The sequence below is a fragment of the Amblyomma maculatum genome, chromosome 3 (genome assembly GCF_055883805.1).
Source record: "Amblyomma maculatum isolate TAMU_Amacu chromosome 3, ASM5588380v1, whole genome shotgun sequence".
NCBI classification, from domain to species: Eukaryota; Metazoa; Arthropoda; class Arachnida; order Ixodida; family Ixodidae; genus Amblyomma; species Amblyomma maculatum.
This window is the reverse complement of record NC_139346.1, coordinates 210,597,781-210,621,092: the sequence shown is the minus strand read 5'-3', so window position 1 is coordinate 210,621,092 and position 23,312 is coordinate 210,597,781. Positions and strand designations below refer to the sequence as shown.

Here is a 23,312-nt window from a genome sequence, read left to right as displayed (position 1 = left end):
CTTATTTGGTTGAATTTGCAGGCTATGCCTGACGGCCTGTAAAGTAGTCCATATAAGGAAATAAACCTTACCGGTGGGGCTGAAACAACTAGGAAAACTAAAAAAGTTATGTTTAAATTGAGGACAGGCCAGTGGTCTGTAGAACGGGAAATGATAGCTGCAAGGGTCGGGAAGCGTGCAGAGAGAGCCAGGGGAACGAAGTTCAATTAATGACATCCTGGTCGCAATCAAGAAGAAATGGGAATGGAGAAGGCATCTAATTAAAAAACGACTTAACCGATACTCTATAAGGGTAATTGAATGAATTCCAATGAAAGAAAATCAAACGTAGCAAAGGGCGGCAGAAGGTTAGGTGGACGGGAAAGAGATTGGGAAGTTTGCGGAGATATTGTGGATGCAGCCGGCACAGGACCGTTTTCATTGGATGGATATGGGAGCGGCAGTTGTGCTGCGGTAAGTGCAGTGAGGTAGATGATGATGACGATAATAAAAACGAGGAACTAGTAATGTATTTTGTGTATAGCCAACAGCTGTCGCTGAATCTTGCGTTAAACCAGTCCCGTGTGACGCCCCAGTGCGTTACATAGATTAAACATTCAACGCTCTTTTTAGTTAGCCTCATTATCAATATTGCTTCAATGCCCCGAGACACGCGTGCCAGTCACAGGAATGCCGTAAGATTACGACAGCGACGAAAGTTTCATGTTTCTGGAGTTATCGTTCATATCTTCCTGGTAAGGAAATGGATTTTACTTTTGTGATTGATATCGATTTATCTTTCTACCTAAATTATGCCCGGCATTATCATGTTTAGATCTGTTCGTTGTGTGGCCAGTGCATGCATATGCGCTAATGTCCAGGGGTACAACAACGATGCCATCTCTGCACAATGGCGCAAGAATGAGAGGAAGAAGATGCTGTTCATGACAAGAACACACATACGCTACGTGTGCTCGGCTTGTGCGGTAAGCCGCAGCTCGGGCTGCTTAATTGCTTCCTTCCAACAACGGTACTTGCATAGTCATCGAGAAGAGCTGAATGTTACGGCCCGGCTTTATTCACATTTCCGCTTTGAGCCTCGCAAATTACCAGGTCTGCATACGCACCACATGTGTGCAATAGTGCAAGGGTGTGGCGTTGCTATCCGTTATCCTGATTCTATTCCAATTATTGAAATTTTATTCTTGTTCTTTTCTATTCGTAACGGCGTCACGGCGTCTTTTATTCATTTCGCTGATGGATCTTACCCATTTTTTATTTTTGTATGTTATTATTAGTCTGGCCGGCCCTCTACAAGTGAAGAACTTAGCCAGGCAGCACCTGTCAGTTGACACATTGCCGTGGCAAGTGTAATTGTTACACACAAGCCGACACCGGACTTCGATTCCTGGCAGCTTTCACCTCCAGATGCTACCACAAAAATGCAGGGCGGCTCTGAGTACAACAGACCAATCACAAACTTCGGAAGCGTGTATGAAATGTTCTGTTCAGCAGCGAGTCTCCCTTCCGAAGCAAATTTGTTTAGCAAAAATCCGATTCCTCGTGGCTCTCAGCAAATGTGTCACTGATTGCATCGCTTTAAGTTGGCGGCAGTGCGGACGATGCGTTCTAGATGAGCGGTTTGTTGTCGACCATCGCTTCGATGTTTTTTTCCATATTAAAAGTAATTGCGTGTTAGAGCAGCTCTGAGGGTATACGAGAGGCACCATTCTTAATGGTACTGAATAAATCCGACCACATGGGCATAGCGCACGGGAAATATCGCTCTATGTTTGGCCATTTGGCACTACACATTTAGTAGACCAATACGCGAGTGTGATTAGCAACCACACGTCAGCTGATCAGGGTCCGATGCCACGCAGTTGTTGGCGCGTACGAATAGCTTGCGATTTACTCGTAATAGTGACCCGAAAGCTTTGGATAATCGATGCAAATTATACCTCGATGCAGAGCCCTCTGATGAAACGGAGCACATAATGTGCCCTAAAAAGGTTATGAAATATTAGAGCGCAGTACTCATCATGCGGATATTAAAATAGCTTCAATGTCTTTCTCAGGTCTTAAACGGCTGGTCGATATGGCAGTACCTTCGTGGCTTCTACAGGAACCTCTATGGTGAGTATAATATAAAGCAAGATCACCCTCTATGGTCATTGGAAAAGGCTTCGACGCAGATATCTTTTGATCTGGAACTGTTTAGTCAACACTTCCATGAGATTATGTTGTTGCTTGTAACATTGACACGCTTTTGTTGTAGCCGAAGGATGGGTATTCGACATCTGGTTCGGGACAGAGTGCGCCTTCAGCCTATTCTGGGATGTCGTTTTGTTCAGGGCTCTCCGAAGGAGGGTAAGTGGAACGTGCGCAAAAGTGCTTGCCTCAAACATAGCACAAATGTTCTAGGGAATACTTTCCTTGCAATTCGACAATGGTCGCGCAATTTCTCGAAGACAATGAAGTCAATTCTCTCTCCCCCTCCTTAGTATTTCTTGCCGTTGCTAACCTTTTGTCGCCATAACGGCATCTGACCAAAAATACTCCTTTCTGCTTCATCCGGCGCTTACAACGCAATGCAACATTATCGCTATTATCGCAAATGTTTTCAGGTGGAGTCACAAGGAAACAATAGAAAATAGTGTTTGCATTTGGGGGAGCCTTCGCGGTATTTTGTGATCGTATCGCGCGTGCCGAACGCCGCTTTTTTTTTTTTTTTTGTGTATCAGCGTTGAAGACTCGATTATCCAGAAAATCCGGCGCCAACGTCGGCGTAGTAAGCGAAATATCACGAACATGCCACCGGCAGCTGATAGTTGGCAGGACATGGCCGTGCACTGATGGGTCGACTGGTTGTGCTACGTCACGAGACCGCAAAACTTAACCAAGTTACCAGGAGCTGTCAACTCGGGCAACTGCTTTGCGAATGGGGGGTTGCGATAGGGATTGGATCCCCCGGGGACACTTGGGTCCCATATAGACAGATATGCTACCCTTAGGCCCCGCAAGCGTACAGCGTACGGCTTAATTGGTACGGATTTATATTTATATATTTGTATCTGCGAGGTAATACAAGCACAAATTAAGAAATTAACGACTAGGCGAATAACAAAGTACTATGTGTTTGGACGAGAATACACAAGCGAGAGCCACTAACACTGTCGCGTCACACCTTTAAAATTGGAGAGCAAGTGTCGTCCAAAAAGCTTCCCTTCAGGACGGGGCTTTCTATTTTACTGAAATTGGAACGTCCACATCGTAGATAAGATTGCATTGTTAAAGGGACTTGAAGTTATTCATAATGGGCACATTATAATTCAGCAAATAAGCAGGAGGAGCCCTTATCAGTATTACATTCAAATTTTGAAGCTCTTCTGGATACTGTAGTTAACAAGTATTTATCGATTGCTTCTCCCAACCCATTATGGCTGTACCTCAGCGCGCACCATTAGGCATCACCAAAGTGGGCACTCTGGGCGATTGTCCTTACTTGCGAGCCCCTGTCGCAACCTGTTCCCGTTACTTTTTCCTTGCGCTTCGTGATGTGTTTACCAGAGGAGGGAGAGAATATGCATTTTTTTTTATGACTGATGTCTTCGGTATTAGTTAAGCTACCACAAAAAGTATGGGGCAGTGACAAGTGGTGGATTATCTATTTTTCGTACACTTTTTGTTGCTTTATCCATTATCTTTAGATGACCTCTTTGAAGGGATGCGTGTACTGTGCGATGTCAGTGCACGTTAAAGAACCCCAGGTGGTCGAAATTTCCGCAGCCCTCCGCTACGGCATCTCTTATAGCCTTGAGCCGCTTTGGGACTTTAAACCCCATAAAGCAAAGCAAACCAAACCTTTAACGGGATGCGGGGCCATTCAGGATTGTATGGTTAAAGCAAAAGTGCCTGCTCACGATTGCGCAGTTAAAAAGAAGCAAAGCAAGAGAGAATGTGGGTTTTTTGAGTGGTGGAAAGGGGCTCAGCCGCTGAGAAAAATAGTTATTGCGTTAAACATTGAGAGCAGTTCCTTCGAGGTTATAATAGAGTCCTTCAATACTCGCTTTTTTCCACTAATAAACTTCTTTTGATTCTCTGCTGTGCTGCCAGGCGAATCCAACATGGGCCGACCACGATCCGGTAAGTCTTGGAGTCTGGCGATGCTAGGAAATCTCGCATTTTCGCAAGTGCACCTAAAGGTCAGTCTCGCAAGAAGCCGATCTCAGGAGTCCTTGATTTTTAAAAGAAGCTTTCCTATTCACCGACAAATATTTTATTACACTAAATGTTTTTCAACGCGATGACATTCGTGATTTAATTGCACGTTTCGCAGCTCGTCGGCTCCTAATAATGAAATTTACACTGTACTTTGCATGTACCAGAATCTACGGGCAAGTGCTGATTATTTGGTGTCATTTTAAAGCAGCATTCCCGAAGGCCGGTGGGCCCATCCGCTTTCTTCTCCACATCACAGGACAAGATAGTTCGCACGCTGCTCTGGTTCCTCCGTGCAACCACTGTCACTGCTTGCATCTGTTACGCGGGGTCGGTGTGCGAAATGCTGGTCTCCATGAAGCACGTGAGTGGCAGATTCTAGTCTTCCACTATATAGCCTCTTTATTATGGACGTGACTCGAACTATAGACAGATATGAGTTGCTTTTAAAGAAGTTGTGGTACTACGGGATCCGAGGCCACCCTGCAAATCTAATAAAATCCTACCTCGCTCAACGAAAACAAGCAGTCAGTATCAATAATGTACTATCAGAAGTAAAACCGATATTTTCTGGTGTCCCACAAGGCAGCATGTTAAGGCCACTTCTTTTTAATATATATATTAATGGTATCGGCAATATTAACAGGGATTGAAAATTTATTATATATGTCGACGACACGAGCATGTTTTTCGCTGGAAACGATCTTCAGGAGTTAGTAAAGTTATGTAATACAACAATGATAATGCTAAAAAAAATGGTCTAAATCTAATTATATGTGCGTGAGTGAAAAGAAAACAAAAGCAGTGATATGTCGCCCGAAAAACAAACCTCTGTCTGCTCACGATTGTATTAGATTTAACCCTAGACCGATAGAAATAGTTGATCATTTCAGATGCCTTGTGGTCACATTTTCTTCGACTATGTCATGGAAACATCAAGTAACTAACGTTGTCAAGCAATTTGGCTAGAGTAACTGGCATGATCGGGTGCACACGACACATTCTTCCCAAGTCGCTCAATTCTTTATAACGCACTTTTTTATTCTGATCTCAATTACTGCCATCTTGAATAGGGAACTGCAACACATGCCTGTCTCCGTAAAATTCACAACTTACAAAAAAGGGTTCTTCGTTATGCATTTAATGTTAACTACAGGTCGCCCAGTAAAGGTCTCTTTCTTGAAGCTGGTGTGATACCAATCTTTGAGTTGTATCAATACCGCTTAAGCATTCGTTTTAAAGTAGAAATTAAAAATGACATAAATATTATTTGAAGCTTGGCAAATTTGAAAGAAGAAACAACAAACTACCCCCTGGGACAGCCTGAAAACTGGATAGTGCCAACTGCACGCCTAAAGTCCGGACAAGAAAGCTTGAAACATATACTTCCTTCCCTCCTGAATGCTTACTCGTCTGTAAACATTGACTTCTTTAATTGCACCCATCGGATGCTGCATAGCATGTATGTAGAATGTTTAGCCAAATTTCTTTAATGCTGACTTACATTGCTATAACTTATTTATTTATTTTTTTAGTTCTGCGTTATACATCTGATGCATGAAATTATTATACATTTGTTGAAAGTGCTCTTTTATGTTGTTCTGTTCCGTTCGCAGTGAATGATATTGCAATGTATTCAGCTATTCTTCTTTTGTCTTCTTGCAAACGGCTCTTTTTTTCTTTTTTTTTTTGCGGTTCAGTGCGGTTTTTTATGCTCAGTGTCCAGTGAATGATGCTACGCCTGGTGCTCTGTTCTAGTTTATTAGGTTTTACATCCCGAAGCGACACAGGCTATGAAGATGTCTTAGCGGAAGTACAGTGAAGCGGAAGGCTCCGTATAATTTCAACCAACTGGGGTTCCGCTGACATCGCACAGCACACTGGCGTCTTGCCTTTCGTCTCCATCGAAGCGCGGCCGCCGCGCCCGGAATCAGTCTCATGTCGCCCGGCTCTCTGGTCGGACGCCCAAACCCTTGAGCCACAGCGGTGGGGTAGGGTTCCCTCCTGCGGTGAACGGTTTGCTATAGTTCGTTTGTAATTCTCAATCAATGAGGAACCATAGACTTTCTGCCGTCACACAGCGGCTCACTCGCATATACAAGCAATGATACGTTTCGTTTTTCTTTTCCAGCATAATTGTGACAGAATGTTATTGTTTCAATGTACAGAGAAAAAAATGTTTCTTTCGTTCATTTTTCGGGCTATCTTGCTGTTATTTTGTTGTGCTTCATCAGCGTACTGTATTCCACAGCGATGCGCGACGACCGAAAGGGAAACTAAACTAATTTGGAATGGTGATAATGATGGAATGCTTTTGCTTTTACTTCATTCAAGATGCCGCACGGTGCAGTTGAGGCCACATTCTGCCACAGTTGCCTACAGTAGACAAACTGATTCTGAGCCAAGTGGGGTCTGGTTTCTGTGTAATGCTCCTCACTAGACACTCGTGACTGTTTCAAGCACGAAACCTCACAGCCGCCCATTAATCACTTGCCGGCTTAGTACAACTCAGGACAAAAATGTGAAGTGTTTTGTCCGCTGAGTTTGCCGCATATTGTTTCCTTCCTTCCTTCTCTCTCTCTCTCTCTTTATGAATTTTACAGGTGAATTTCGTCAAGCTCCGTAAGGAATACGGTCACAACGTTACCACCATCCGAAGCCTGAAGGCAAGTATGGATTGCAAAAACCTGCGGGACCATATATCGCTTAGTTCTTTCTCAACACATTTCCCAAATAATATGATTAATGTGAAGCATTTCTAGGTTGTAATGAAACGATGGAACATGCGTTCTAAGGATGCTGCTGTACCTATTCACGCCGGTTTTCTGTCCTCGTTAAGTTTTTTACGTCATTAATTTTAGAAATAGTCGGAGAAACGACGTATCCGCAGTAGAAAATACTTAAGAGCAGCTGGGGGATGATTGGCGTAAAAGTACGAAAGCCCATACTAAGTGCTAATCATGGTCTAACCTTGTTTTAACGGGTGTAGGCATCAAGTGGCGTTCTATATAGGCCATATTCAGAATGTAGAAGGCTTTAGCGTTGTCATAACCCTCCATTTGAAGCGTTAATGGCACAGTGTAGATGTCTTTGCTCTGCAACATAAGATTCGGCGAGAAAACACTGATAAATGGCGGTGATAACAAAACAACCATGCTTCGGATGCGCCGATCAGTGAAGCCCAACAATTGAACAGATTTAAACACGTTTCTCTGATACATAGAAGGAATTGTATTGCGTGCATTGAAGATTACAAATACTTGACGAATATAATGACCACGTGCACAGGATGAGTCTCCTTGGTGCATATTTTTAAGGAATAACAGCGCGGAGACAAAGGACAAGGAAGAAGACAACACCAGCGCAGGTGTTGTCTTCTTCCTTGTCCTTTGTCTCCGCGCTGTTATTCCTTAAAAATATGCACCAACTAGCTCAACTTTCTGTGTTATCTCCTTGGTGGGAGATTTACATTCTTGAAATGTTGCCCCAAGAAAGGTCAACATTCTTAGCTACAAGTGTTGGCGTCGAGGCAGGGGCAGGCAATAGCCTGGAACGGTGAAAAGAATGCTGAAATTCTTGAAAAGGTGCAAGAAGAATGTGTATAATAGATAATCGAAGCAATAAGCTAAGCATAAACTTTTTTCAACCCGACCACTTGCCATGAAATATGTTGGCGTGCCAGAATGCTATAGATGACAGTGGAAGCTAATAATATGCCAGAACTGCGTCCTTGCTGTGGCCCGCAGGTGTCGTTCCTGACGGAGAACGGTGCGTTCTACACGGCAACTCTTCTAGCCAAGGTAGGCCGGCATGTAAATCAAGTGCTGTCCATAACTTTTATAATGTCTGCAAATATTTTATTTAAAAGTTAAGAGACTACACACTTGTACTACAAGCCGTTAAAAGCAAATATTGAGATTCAGTGCGCGAAAACATTCCACAGGTTTCATCTATCCGTGTAAGGACCCTTGCAAAATAAATAAATAAATAATTAACTAATTAAATGGGCCAATGGACGTTTTATAAAGAGCGAAAAAATATACACAGCTCAGAGTGTCTACAGGAGGCCATGAAAAGGCTTTTAGAGCTTAAATATATATAAAAAAGGTATCAGTGACATTCCGACCTTAAAGCTGAAATAAGTAGCACAATCTTGGTCACCGTAAAAACAATATCCTTTGATGCTTTTGTACTGGTAATAAAACTTCGTAATGCTTTGGGAGAGTTCATGTGACGCCAGTAGTAAACGCACCGCGGCGCTGCGTCAATGAAAGCAACAGCTTTCTGTATGAGCACAAATTCGTGCCCATATTGATATTCTTATCCTTTTGTTGCAGTACACGCGCAAACCACAAAAAATTGGAACTTGCCTTGAAAGTTAGAAAAGATAATAATTAACGGTTATTGTACAAGACTAATTCTTTCGTGGCCGAACAACACTTTCCTTTCAATTGACGCTAGCGCGCTCGTAGTAGCTGGCACTGTCGCAATATGAATCTTCCAGAGACTGTTCAAAAACATATATGAGACCAAGATACCTTGAAGAAAACATGAAAACCGCGACACAACATAGAGCCAACTCAAAGGAGCACACTCTTGAAACGCAGCAGGCGAAGTTGGCATACGATCCCTTCATTCAAGTGATCACACGGTGTACAGTCAGCCATTTTGATGCACGAAGAATGAATATTCTCAAATAAAGGTTGTCCCCCGATGAAACATCACTACGGGAGAAACCAAGCAAGAGCTTTTGTAGAAAAAATATCCCGTGTCTTTTGAGCAATTGCACAAAAACAGACGTTGTTTTGAGGGTATAAGTGCAGGCACATTTAAGTGCCTACTTTCAGCAATGGAACGTTTTAGTAATTCGAGGCGGCAATATTTTTTCTGACATCAGACAGTAGTTGATGATGGCTGTAATCGCTTAAGTAATCGCGAAATGCTGCTGTTTTCCAGCCGAGTGTTATATGGCGCAGTTTTCAGCTGAACTATAGGTTGTAAAATTCACCACATCCTCCAAGTTTTCACCCAAACTATATTTGATAAGATATTCCCTGCCGAGAAATCTAAGGACGTGAAACATGCGTGTCGAGCTCGTGTACACTACACAAATGCTCAGATTGGGGATATTCACTTTGTGCCTCACGAACAAGTATTTGCTTTCGAAGCCTCTCCCATCCGATCAAGTTAACAAATGCTCCGAGAAGGAATTTGGGATTAACCGTAACACTGGTTACGGTTAATGGTTACGGTTAGACGAACGGGGGAAGCCTTAAAGCGGTAAATAAGAAATTGGGCATAGGCGATAACGAGATGTATGCGATAAGGGACAAGGAGGGCAACGTCATCACGAATATGGACAAGATAGTCAAAGTAGCCGAGGAGTTCTATACAGATCTCTACAGTAGCCAAAGTAGTCAGGACCGTAAGGAGATTGACGGTAGGGAAAAACAGTCAGATGTTCCACCAGTTACGAAGGACGAGGTCAAGAAAGCATTAGAAACTATGAAAAGGGGGAAATCGGCTGGAGAGGATCAGATAACTACAGATATGCTGAAGGACGGAGGGGATATCGTGTTAGAAAAGCTGGCCACCCTGTATACGCAGTGCCTGGTGTCATCGATGGTACCGGAACCATCGAAGAATGCAAACATTATCCTCATTCCTAAGAAAGGGGACTCTAAGGACCTTAAAAATTACAGACCAATCAGCTTACTGTCTGTTACGTGTAAGGTATTTACTAAGGTAATCGCTAATAGAATCAGGACAACCTTAGACTGCAATCAAGCAAAGGATCAAGCAGGTTTTCGGAAACGATACTCTACTATCGATCATATCCATACCATCAATCAGGAGATATAAAAATGCTCGGAATATAACCAGCCCTTATACATAGCATTCATTGATTACGAAAAAGCATTTTACTCAGTTGAAACCTCGGCGGTGATGCAGGCATTGCGAAATCAGGGGGTAGACGAGCCATACGTGAAAGTGCTGGAAGATATATATAGTGGCTGCACAGCAACCATAGTTCTGCATAAAGAAAGTAACAAAATTCCCATAAAGAAAGGTGTTAGGCAAGGAGACACGATCTCCCCAGTACTATTCACAGCTTGTTTAGAGGAAGTATTCAGAGACTTGGAATGGGAGCAGTTAGGGATAAGGGTAGATGGAGAATACCTCAGTAATCTGCGATTTGCTGACGACATTGCCTTACTAAGCAACTCGGGGGATGAACTGCAAATAATGATTGGTGACCTAGATAGGAAAAGTAGAAAGGTAGGCTTGAAAATCAATACGCAGAAGACTAAGGTAATGTTCAACAGCCTCGGAAAGGAACAGCAGTTTAGATTAGGTAGCGAAGTACTGAAAGTAGTAGGCAAATATGTCTACTTAGGACAGGTAGTAACCGCAGATCCGGACCATGAAAAGGAAATCACAAGAAGAATAAGATTGGGATGCAGCGCATTTGGCAAGCACTCACCGATTATGACTAGCAGCTTGCCGGTATCGCTAAAGAGGAAAGTATATAACAGTTGCATCTTACCTGTACTCACCTATGGGGCTGAAACGTGGAGGCTAACCAAGAGAGTTCTACTTAAGTTGAGGACAACCCAGAGGGCTATGGAACGAAAAATGGTAGGGGTAACATTAAGAGATAGGAAGCGTGCATAGAGGGTCAGAGAAATAACTCGGGTTACCGACATACTAGTGGAAATTAAGAAGAAGAAATGGGCATGGGCTGGACATGTAGTGCGAAGAGAGGATAGCCGATGGTCACTTAGGGCAACAAACTGGATTCCAAGGGAAGGAAAGCGTAGCAGGGGGCGGCAGAAAGTTAGGTGGGCGGATGGGGTTAAAAGTTCGGAGGGGTCAAGTGGATGCAGCTAGCACAGAACCGGGTTAAGTGGAGAAATATGGGAGAGGCCTTCGCCCTGCAGTGGGCATAGTCAGGCTGATGATGATAATGATGATGATGATGTAACACTGGTGCGGGAATTCTTTCGAACATTATAAACGCACCTTTATGTGGTTGAATAGAGGCACGTCGGCCATTTTGAAATAAATTAGTATGGCTCCCATTCTATTTCAGTGCATTATAAAAGTATACCCTTCAGTCGCTAAGCGGAAATTAAGCGTAATTGCGTGGTTCGCAATAGTTTCCTCGTCGGTGTAGAGGCATTTGGTAAACTGATGAAAGGCTATGCGTGAGTTATTGCCCTAGAGCATAAAATTTGTCAATTAAAAATAAGATAACGTTTGTCAGCATGGTAAACAACAGCAGCAGCAGCAACAACAACAACAAAAAGCCGAGTCTCATCTTCCGGTAAAACAGAGAAGCGGCACAAATTGTTACGCGTGCGAGCATGACTGCTAAGCGTGATAGACATACTTTACGCAGATTTGCAGCAAGAGGTCATGGAATCTACTAGCCCCGCGGCTATCGGTTCAAATATTCCTTATTTATTTCTTTGCGTACAAACAAAAATTATTTTGATTGATTGATTGATTGATTGATTGATTGATTGATTGATTGATTGATTGATTGATTGATTGATTGATTGATTGATTGATTGATTGATTGATTGAACGAGTTTAAGCCGCCGGGAGTAAACCATGTTCGCTTGGTGGCGTTTCTACGCAGTTCGGCATCCTGTACGGCATCTACTGCTACTACCGTCGCTACAAAGACCACGGCGACAGCCTGACCGAGTCCGAGGCCGCCATCGCCGAGGCCTTATCAGAGAAGGCCGCCGCTTCGGTTTCTGCTCAGTCTTCTCACAGCGGATCGGGGACGGACAGTGCTGGCAGCGCAACGCCCGTCACAAGCCGGGCGACAGGAGGCGGCCTCAGCGTGTCCGCTCCCACTCATTCCAAGCGCACAACAAGCGTACGGACTGCTCGCTCACCTAAGGACGGCATTCGTTAAACTAAGGGCATCTGCGAGTGAGCTACTTTGTTACCAACAGATATGCTTCAATATGCGGACAATAACAAGTAAATGAGGACGCCACATGCGTAAAGCGCAAGCAAGGACATATTTTGTTGTTCTTTCACTGTACTGCATTAATGTGCTGATTGTTTCACGACACTTAGTAAAGTCTGCTTGCGACACTGCACGATTTGGAGCCCAGCGATGTTGCTTAATGTTTTCAATTTTATGACGTAACCTCGCAACACATTACGTGTACAACTGAACTGCAATGTTTTCAGCCTCATGAATTACTTGGGGAAAATAATTTCGTGAAAACGTCAAACGCCGTTTTTTCAATGTACGTTCAGCACAAAATAAAAATTCAGACGAATTCCTTGCTGTAAAATCACCAAACAGCCGGTACTCAACCTAACAATCGGTGTCGTCAACTAGCGGGACACATAGCTTAGCTCATCCGCAATAATGTAAGGAGGTGACACTCAATCGTCCTTAGCCACGGCAAATCTTAAGATTTACTCTATTGTTGTCAGAAATTTCAGAACAAAGCGCATGAGCCACATCCATAAGCTTCACTTTGATAAGAGTGGCTTCTAACTACGCGGTGCCGCTCTCGGTGTAAAGCTTTCGCGCGGCAATGCACTTTCGAACCATAAAGCTAGAGCAGGCAATTTACCGTGATTAGCCAATGGTGAGGTAGGTAGCAAGCAATTAGACTCCATAGTATGAACGATGATATGATGAGCCTTTCATTCGCAGTATATCACGTCACAAATACATCTGGTCTATTTTCTGAAACAGATGAGAAATTAAAATAAAGAAATTCAGCCCAAGACATATGAAGCATAGCAGATATCTTGCGCTTATCTCAATGGGACCTGATTTTTCCTTTTTCACACACACAAAACTATGTCGCCACTTGAACAGTGCTCAAAACATTTTCATAAGAACAGCAACAAGTATCTACAGAGGGTCTTCGTGCAATTAAATATTAGGTACCAAAACGCGAACGAGTTAATTTCTTGTGTGTGATGCATAAAGTTAAATGCAGCGCCTTCTGTTCTTCCGGCCTATTTTTACGTGTATTAAGGATGTCACTGATACATATAAGGGGGACAGTGCGAGTTCTCATCCAGTTTTCACAAAATGTGATCGGGTGTCGTACGACGACCTCCATAAAGCGTGCAGCAGAAGCATTCAGGAAACGGCGCTTCCCCAGCGAGCACAGCTGCTGTGTCGACCCGCAAAAACGACATTTCTTGTTTGCATCACCTGTGCACGTTATCACAGTTCTGGCCTTCAAGAACCTCTTCTTACCATTTCCTTTTTCAGTTCAGGTAAAACAATGGTTCGCACCTGCTTCGTTTGAAAACTGCCGTCGCATGAAGATGGAGACCACGCCACGGGAGTCGAGTGTGCGCTCGCTTACGACGTACGTTGGCAGCTATATAATGACACCGAAAAAAAGACTTGGCAATGTACGACAGAAAAGATGCAGGCGCCAGTGTTCTCCGTCGCGAGAAAAATCACACTCACGCGACAGCGCCTTTGTAAAAAACACATTTTCGTTCCACGAATACTTTTATATTTTTCTCGTTTAAGTTGGTTTGGGGGGAAAGAAAGACGCAACGTCTGTTTCACTTCTTGGTGGACGCTGAAAATTAAGGGGGTACAATCGGAGGTATATATGAAGTCGGCTCGAATCCCTCCAGCTTGACTAGCAGATAGATGCTAAATGAGAAGGAAATGACACTACATCACCCTAATGATGCGCAAAGAACGGACACGCCATAATTTGGATGCGAAATCACGCGCAAATTTTTGCCAGTCCATTTGAAAGGATGCCGATTTTCCTCGAAAATTCTGGGGTATGGCGACGGCTGTTTATCTAGCGAGCCCAGTGCGCTCTCCTGTAAGATGCATCCGCCTTGAAGCCATCCACCTGAACCCGCAACCCTGCCCCTCCTCTCCCCTTTCAGAAGAGGCGCGGTGATGCTTATTTGAAAAAAAAAAAAAAAAAAAAAAAACTAGTCTATGTAGCAAGGGGCTTTCGCAATGAATGAATGAATGAATGAATGAATGAATGAATGAAGTTCACTTAGATTAGAAGGGGATGTTCAAAGCTAATTTATGGGGAATTACGCTGTAAAGGGAAAGAGGAGTAGGGACATTAGATATACGGACGAAAGTCTCCTCGCCGTCAGTGAGCACCGGACGCGGCGACGCGGGTCATCGCGTCTGTTTGGAAGACCGAACGATGCCATTCTCACTGCTTCTGTGCGTGAGCGTCACTTGATTCATGTAAACAATATGCGTGGCACAAACCACCACAGAATATTTAGCATTCACACCTCTTGAGGTCATCTATATTGCCCTATGATGCAAACAAGGGCTGGTCAGCAATCTAAGGGTACATGATGTGTGCTTTCTCAGCGGCATCGTCGATGAACAATTTTGATAATGACGATCAGCTCAGACCATATTTGAGCTGTCGAGGTAGCAAGTTAACCCGGCACAGCAAATGTTTTCAGCCGAGCACCACTGCTCTCTTTGAAACTCTCTAACCTGCTCGTTAGCGTAGTCGAATGCCTAGGATAAATCAGTTGGCCGTCTGTACCGATGGTTACCTGGGGAGTGTCTCCAACCATTTATGTAATTAAGGTATTTATCTTCAATGTTAATAAAATAACATCTCAGACACAGCTGGGACGTCATATATCAGTTGAGAAATGTTTTAATTATTTTGACGCTATATTTCAATGTCACATATGTTGGGAAGTGAAATTTACACTAGACAGAGGCACCGGCTTTTCAGGCACATTCGCTGGGTCAATTTTGTCAAGTGGAATTTTCGTTGATTAATTTTCTCTTGCGCCGTAGCTACAATGACGTAGCGGGTTGCGCAGCTTGGTTTTCGCACTGAGATCTCTACCCCCCCCCCCCCCCACCCCCATTCCGTCGCCATATATTCCGCTTCGTCGCACTCCTGGACATCATTGCATCAGCTAACCTTTTTTCTTCATTTATTTGACCGTACCCTTCATCCATCATAATATGTCATTTTATGCCCCGACGTAAAACATCGTAAAAAAATGTCCTTATATAAAAATGATGCGTCAAGCACGTATGCAAGGCACCATATACAGGGGTAACTCTCCCTCCCCCCCCTCCCCCCCCCCCCCCCCCCCACACACACACATGCACGACTTTTAATCATTTATTTGAAATATTATCGGCCCGGTCAGAACTAAGATAGGAGTGGTAAAGTTAATACGGACAGCAGAAGGTGAACACAATGATCGAAGCGCAAGCACCCACCATCAAATCGGTGCAAAGTTTAAATACTTCAAAAGTAGAACTGATCTGATTGAAATTGGCGCGAAAATCACGAGCAGATAACACATCTACACTTGATGGGAGCACTCATTGCTCTGGTAATTTCCTTCAATCTCTCGCAGTGGACAGAAAGAAAGAATGCTGGTAGCTCTGTTTAAAAAACTTTTGCTCTCTTGCATGCCTGTGTAGCCGTGTAGCCATTGTTCATAAATTGCCGCCAACTTGATGATTTTTTTTTCTTTCGTCTACTTTGCCAGTTACGTTTGCGCACTTTAGAATTACAAAGAACGATGTCTTTGTAATACTGCGTCAGTTGTTGTCATGTATATTGCCTACCTATCTACTCTGTCGTGCTGCCTAACCGACGTATGGAAAGTGAAGGCTGGGAGCATACGCTAGTGGTTCAGTCAGAAAATGACATACATACATACATACATACATACATACATACATACATACATACATACATACATACATACATACATACATACATACATACATACATACATACATACATACATACATACATACATACATACATACATACATACATACATACATACATACATACATACATACATACATACATACATACATACATACATACATACATACATACATACATACATACATACATACATACATACATACATACATACATACATACATACATACATACATACATACATACATACATACATACATACATACATACATACATACATACATACATACATACATACATACATACATACATACATACTGTGAGCCTTCTGTGGACCTTCTTTCATTTGTACATGCCATCATCATCTTCTTTCATTTGTACATACCATCATCATCGTCCCGCGGCGCCGGCTCTGGCGCGTGCCTGGGTTGGTGACCGGATTAAAACGCTAGACAAGGCTTCGCTGTCCTTGCCGCCAAGACCTCGCCGTCTTGACCTAGCCTTCTTCCACAAGTGGTGGAGGTGAGAATTGATCCCCTTGCTGTTTTGTGCCCTGCCTCTCGCTGGAGCTACGTTCCGGTCGCTGTTTACCGCCTGCCACCATCGTTATGTCTACCGAGAGCACCCACGATTCGGCAGGACCCTCTACCTCGGCTGCACCACCCCCTCCGACTATGCCCGCACGACAACGCGACCCGCCGCTGTTCGCTGGTCGTCGCGACGAAGACGTCGATGACTGGCTGGACACCTATGAACGCTGCAGTAACTACAACCGGTGGGACGACGCTCTAAAATTTCTGAACGTTTCTTTCTACCTCATTGAGGTCGCCAGAACCTGGTTTATTAACCGCGAACCCCACACCACTAACTGGACAACATTCAAGCAGCAGTTCCGCCAATATTTCGCCGACCCAGCAGTTCGCACTGAGGTCGCGAAGAACAAGCTCGCCTCTCGCCTCCAAGGTCCCGATGAGTCGTACGCGTCTTATATAGAGGCCATACTTGCACTCTGCCGGCGTGTTAGTCCCACCATGCCGGAACCTGAACGCGTACACCACATCTTAAAAGGAATTAATTCTGTGGCTTATAATACCCTGATTGCCCAGAATCCTTCTACTGTTGACGCCATTATTGCGACCTGCCAACGCATCGACCAGCTGCAGTCCTCCCGATTGCAGCCCAGCATTGCTACAGGCCCGACCTATGCTGACCTGGATCTACGGGCACTGATTCGAGCCATCATCCGGGAGGAGCTCCAAGCCCTCAAGCCTGTCTGTCGACACGGGTGCGATCATTCTTCCGTACCTTCTAATGACGCCGGTCTACGCAACATCATTAAAGATGAGCTGGCAACAATCACGCGACCTATGCCGTCCGACCCTCCTGCACCCCGCCAAGCATCGACTTACGCGCACGTCGCAGCATCACCCCCTCCTTTTGTTCCGCCGCCCCAACTGGCATCGCCCTACAACCACGTCAACGCCGTGACGACGGCTCAGCTTACGCCACCCTATTACGCACCCTGGCGCCCCTCTCGCCCAGTGTGCTACTACTGTGGAATACGAGGACACATATCCCGCTTCTGCCGTCGCCGTATTCAGAACGAGCGGCGTGGTTATGACGCATTCGAAAGTGACGTACCCTCATATTATCAGCGACGACCTCCTATGTCCAGCCCACCTCGAAGATCATCCCCACCTCCAGAATCCTCGTCTGAGCCTCGTGGAACCCATGCGTCCCGACGTCGGTCCCTATCCCCATACCGCCGCTCAGTTTCCCCTCTCCGACCCGCAACAACTCTCCCTGTCCGCCATCCGGAAAACTAAGCGTTGCAGTTTCCGGAGGTCAAACTGCAGTCTGCGAACTTACCAAAAGTCCTCCAGATCGCCCGTATAATGTGATTTCTGTTTTCGCTGAAGGATTACCAGTAGAAGCATTGATTGATACAGGGGCTGCAATTTCTGTCATTCACGCTGATTTGTGCTACCGTTTGCGAAAAGTTACGACACCATATGATGGGCCTGAACTCCGTGGAGCCAATGACGTCCCTTTGCGGCCTTTAGCAAAGTGCACCGTACGAGTTGTTATTGACGGCGTCCGCCATCATGTGCAGTTTGCTGTGCTCTCTCCATGTGCGCATCTGATAATTTTTGGATGGGATTTTTTGTCAACCGCTTCGGCATTAATTTCTTGTGGCGACCGTGTTATCCATATGACAGACAGCGATTTTTCATCTGAAGTTTCTGAACGACATCATCCCCTCGTTGCCGCCGCTGATACTGTTCTGCCTCCTCAGTGCGAAAAACTGCTTACCGTTGTTTCTGACCACATCGCTGACGGGGACGTACTCATCGCACCATCTTATCGTCATCTTGAACGCGGTATCGCCTTCCCGTCTAGTCTTGTGAGGTTCTGCAACGGCTCAGCGACAGTAGCGGCCACTAACACTTCACGTGAATCCCTCGTGCTCCGAAAAGGAACTTCTCTCCCCTGCAAGGTGGATGTTCAACCTTTGTCCTTGATGGTGCTCACCGCCCCTCAGTCTCAGCACCGTGTTTCGACAGACGTCTCTCTTTCTGTTCTCACAAAGACTATTAATCCTAACCTCACGCCGAACCAACGCCAAGAACTGCTGACATTGCTTCGACAACACCAAGCCATTTTTGATGCCACTTCCCCACCACTGGGACGGACTAGTGTTGCGCACCATCGCATCATTACTGAAGGTAACTCTATCGTTCGCCGACGGCCTTATCGGGTTTCCCTCTCTGAACGAAAGGTAATTGAAGAAAATGTAAATGACATGCTCCATCGCAATATTATTCGTCCCTCGACAAGTCCATGGTCCTCCCCAGTAGTGTTAGTTAAAAAAAAAGGACGGCTCGGTACGCTTTTGTGTTGATTACCGCGCACTCAACAAAATTACCCGCAAAGATGTATACCCAATGCCAAGAATTGATGACGCCCTTGACTATCTCCAAGGCGCCGAATATTTCTCGACTTTGGACCTCCGCTCAGGTTATTGGCAAATACCTATGCACGAGGACGATAAAGAAAAAACCGCTTTCGCAACTCCCGATGGCCTTTACGAATTTAATGTTATGCCTTTCGGACTTTGTAACGCACCAGCGACATTTGAAAGGATGATCGATACTGTGCTTCGTGGCCTAAAATGGAGAACCTGTTTATGCTACTTGGATGACATTGTCATCTTTTCGTCAACTTTTAACGACCATCTCACGCGCCTGAATGAGGTCCTCACGTGTCTCGCTTCAGCGGGCCTTCAGCTCAACACCAAGAAGTGCCACTTTGCACAGAAGGAAATTAAAATATTGGGACATCTAGTCAGCCATGATGGCATTCGTCCAGACCCTGAAAAAATTATTGCGGTCTTGAAATTTGCTCGTCCACAACGGACTACAGAGTTGCGCAGTTTTCTCGGCCTGGCGTCTTATTTCCGGCGTTTTATAAAGCATTTTGCATGTATTGCTGCTCCCCTCCATCAACTACTTAAAGCACGCAGCCCTTTCGTGTGGACTGAACAGTGCGAAGCTGCTTTTAATAACCTGAAGCACGCCCTCACATCAGACCCTGTTCTTGGCCACTTCAGTGACAGCGCTCCAACCATCCTGCACACTGATGCCAGTGGTATCGGTCTTGGCGCTGTACTTCTGCAGCGCGATGCAACTTCGCGTGAGAAAGTGATTGCCTTCGCCAGTCGGACTCTGACTCCAGCTGAGAAAAACTACACTATTACAGAACAGGAGTGCCTTGCCGTCGTCTGGGCTGTCCAAAAGTTTCGCCCTTACCTATACGGTCGGCACTTCACAGTTGTGACCGATCACCATGCTCTTTGCTGGTTGTCTTCGCTCAAAAATTTGACAGGCCGACTTGGCCGTTGGATTCTACGCCTGCAAGAATACGATTTTGACGTCATTTATAAATCGGGTCGCCAACACCAAGACGCCGACGCTCTTTCTCGCTGTCCACTTTCGGAATCGGCTTGCTGTTTTTCTTCCCAATGCATTTCCACCTATGACCACAGCCGACCATCTCTTTCCCCGACGTATATCACAACAGTTTCATTTGACGACGCAGAGAACAAACACACTCTCCGCTCACAGCAATTAGCCGATGCCTACTGCCGTCCCATCATCGATCGCCTTATTGGCGCTTCGGACCCGCCCAATGCTCGGCTTCGCCGATAACTTCGCAATTTCAAGCTCGAAGATGGCATCCTACTCCGCTTCGTGTATTGCCCTGACGGAACTCGCTGGATACCAGTCGTGCCGCGTGTGCTTCGTCAACGAATACTGGCGGCTCTCCACGATGACGCTACTGCAGGTCACCTTCGTATTGACAAAACCTACGACCGCGTGAAAAAACGATTCTTTTGGCCTGGCCTATCTTCCAGCGTTGCCAAATACGTCGCATCCTGCCCTCTATGCCAACGTCGCAAACGGCCGACTTCTTCACCCGCTGGCCTTCTACAACCTGTTCCCTGTCCCGCCACGCCATTCGACGTAGTCGGCATCGATTTATATGGTCCCTACCTCTCTCCGAGGGGGGTAACCATTGGATTATAACAGCTGTCGACCACCTTACACGCTATGCTGAGACAGCACCTGTACCGACCGGTTCCGCTCAAGAAGTAGCAAATTTCTTTTTGCAATCAACTGTATTGCGTCATGGCGCTCCTCGGGTGCTCCTAAGTGACCGCGGGACGGCCTTCTTATCGACAGTCGTTGCCGAAGTTCTTTACGCGTCATCCACCCTTCATAAGACAACCTCGAGCTACCATCCCCAGACTAACGGGCTGACTGAGCGATTTCACCGCGCCTTATCGGATATGATCTCCATGTATATCACACCGGATCATCGAAATTGGGACACTATTCTACCATTCGTCACTTTCGCCTATAACACAGCAGTACAACGGACTACCGGTTATTCTCCATTTTTCCTCGTTTATGGCCGTCCTCCCACTACAATTCTCGACGCTTCCTTCTTCTCTACGCCCGACTACTCCACATCGGTACCTACCCAGTTCTTATCTCGTGTGGCCAGATGCCGTCATCTTGCCCGCCTCAACACAGCAGCGTGCCAGGAAGACCGCAAGAGCCGCTACGATTCTACGCATCGCGTGGTCTTTTATCGTCCCGGTGACGAAGTACTGCTTTATACTCCACTGCGCACCCCTGGCCTTAGTGACAAATTCCACCACCGCTACCTTGGTCCCTACAAGATCATCAGCCAAACTTCTCCAGTTAACTACAAAGTCGCGCCTGTTGATCCCCCAGCCGATCGACGCCACCGTGGAACTGAAATTGTTCATGTCTCTCGCTTGAAACCGTTTGTGCGCCGCGGTACAGTTAGTTAGGAGCGGCCAGGCTGGCCGCTTCCGACCCCCCGGGCAGATTGTGTGAGCCTTCTGTGGACCTTCTTTCATTTGTACATGCCATCATCATCTTCTTTCATTTGTACATACCATCATCATCGTCCCGCGGCGCCGGCTCTGGCGCGTGCCTGGGTTGGTGACCGGATTAAAACGCTGGACAAGGCTTCGCTGTCCTTGCCGCCAAGACCTCGCCGTCTTGACCTAGCCTTCTTCCACAATACATACATACATACATACATACATACATACATACATACATACATACATACATACATACATACATACATACATACATACATACACACATACATACATACATACATACATACATACATACATACATACATACATACATACATACATACATACATACATACATACATACATACATACATACATACATACATACATACATACATACATACATACATACATACATACATACATACATACATACATACATACATACATACATACATAAAGACCAGATTTATATCCATATTTGAACTAAAAGAAGCAGGACTCTGTAGTGAAAAACGAGATTATAGCTGCGAAGCTGCGGACCAACCACTTCCCGTTAGTGAAAGCTACGATGTTCGTTAAAGCATATCAAAAGGTCGCCGAGGAGAAGCTGAAGTGGGCTCAGCGCAGGAGGACTCTTGAATCTGCCTAGTGACTGCCTTCCTTCCACAGCTCCCACCTATGTGTCGCATGAGCTCACAAACAGACAACCTGTGAGCGACGGCAGCCTAATCAGTGACTTCCCGCAGTCACATTGTGACATTGACGTTATATTGTAGCGAATAAATTTGGTATCAGCCAGAAGCAGAAACACTGGACGTCTGCAAGATACGCAACCTTCTCGCTCAGTTCTGAAGAGCCACATATATATTAATCACGTATACAAACCAAAATACATGTATACGCACTCGGATTAGCTCACGCTTACAGTATAGAATGCTGTTATTTTCACGAAATGCGGGCGTAGGCTAGAGGCTACGAAGAAAGAACAATCGATGTATTTATTTATACGTTCAAACTACTGTACTTCACACAAAAGGGCGCCGAGTACGGCCCACAAAATAGAGGGGTACAAGATGAATAAACAGCAACAAAGTGAAATGCGAGACCATTGAAATTGGCCGCAGTTATTTATTGCAGTGGACATAACTAGTTCCTTTACACAGGTCTCTGTGGCCACGCCTTGAACTTCACGGGAGTGCTTTCAGTCATGTGGCGATGCTTGAGCGGAAACACGCGTCGCAATTGCTCCTTCTACAGTTACGTTCTCCGCATTGCGCCATCGTCAAGCCGGCAGCGGAGACGAGCACGCGTGTTTTCGCACACAACTTTAGCACATCTAGCTCTGCTGTCGACGCCTACTGTCCGAGCACCGTCGTCCAACTCCTGCGATGTTAAGCTGAAGAGAGCGCTGTCTTCCTGGGCTGTCACGGGCCCCAGAAAAGCAGACTCCAGCCACTGAAAATGTACTCAACCCACCAGGAATGATAAGACAAGCAGGAGGACGCGGCGACAAATATGGCATAAAATGGGGGGGGGGGGGGGGGGGGTGATGATTCAGCAATTTTTATTAGCCATTCGAATATATCAACATTGATTTCGTTAAAGAATGAAATGTATAGTACACGTTCAAATCTATTCCAAGCGAATTGAATCGATTCTAAAGTTTTCGAATAGTTTCGGCTAATACGCACTAAATTCTAATACGGCCTTTTGTAGTTTTCTTCTACGACTCTTTGAAAAAGTGACTGACGGTTGTGCATGGTTTATTTATTTATTTATTTATTTATTTATTTATTTATTTATTTATTTATTTATTTATTTATTTAATTATTTATTTATTTATTTATTTATTTATTTATTTATTCCTCAAAGGTCTCTGATGAGACATTACATGAGGGAGTGGGCATTACAGGGCATATAAGTATAACAAAAATCTTAATGAGATGTTTTCGATGATGCGCTTGAAAATTTTGGGG

General features: G+C 45.0%; 1 protein-coding gene across 1 annotated transcript; it reads left to right on the top strand.

The window, feature by feature from the left end:
* Positions 1–791: 791 nt before the first annotated feature.
* Positions 792–12,130, top strand: LOC146197611 (uncharacterized). Its single transcript, XM_084597208.1, has 7 exons — positions 792–965; positions 2,058–2,115; positions 2,258–2,349; positions 4,096–4,125; positions 4,460–4,564; positions 7,947–8,000; positions 11,846–12,130. The coding sequence occupies exons 1-7, from the start codon at positions 792–794 to the stop codon at positions 12,128–12,130; spliced, it is 798 nt and encodes a 265-aa protein (XP_084453334.1).
* Positions 12,131–23,312: the final 11,182 nt, after the last annotated feature.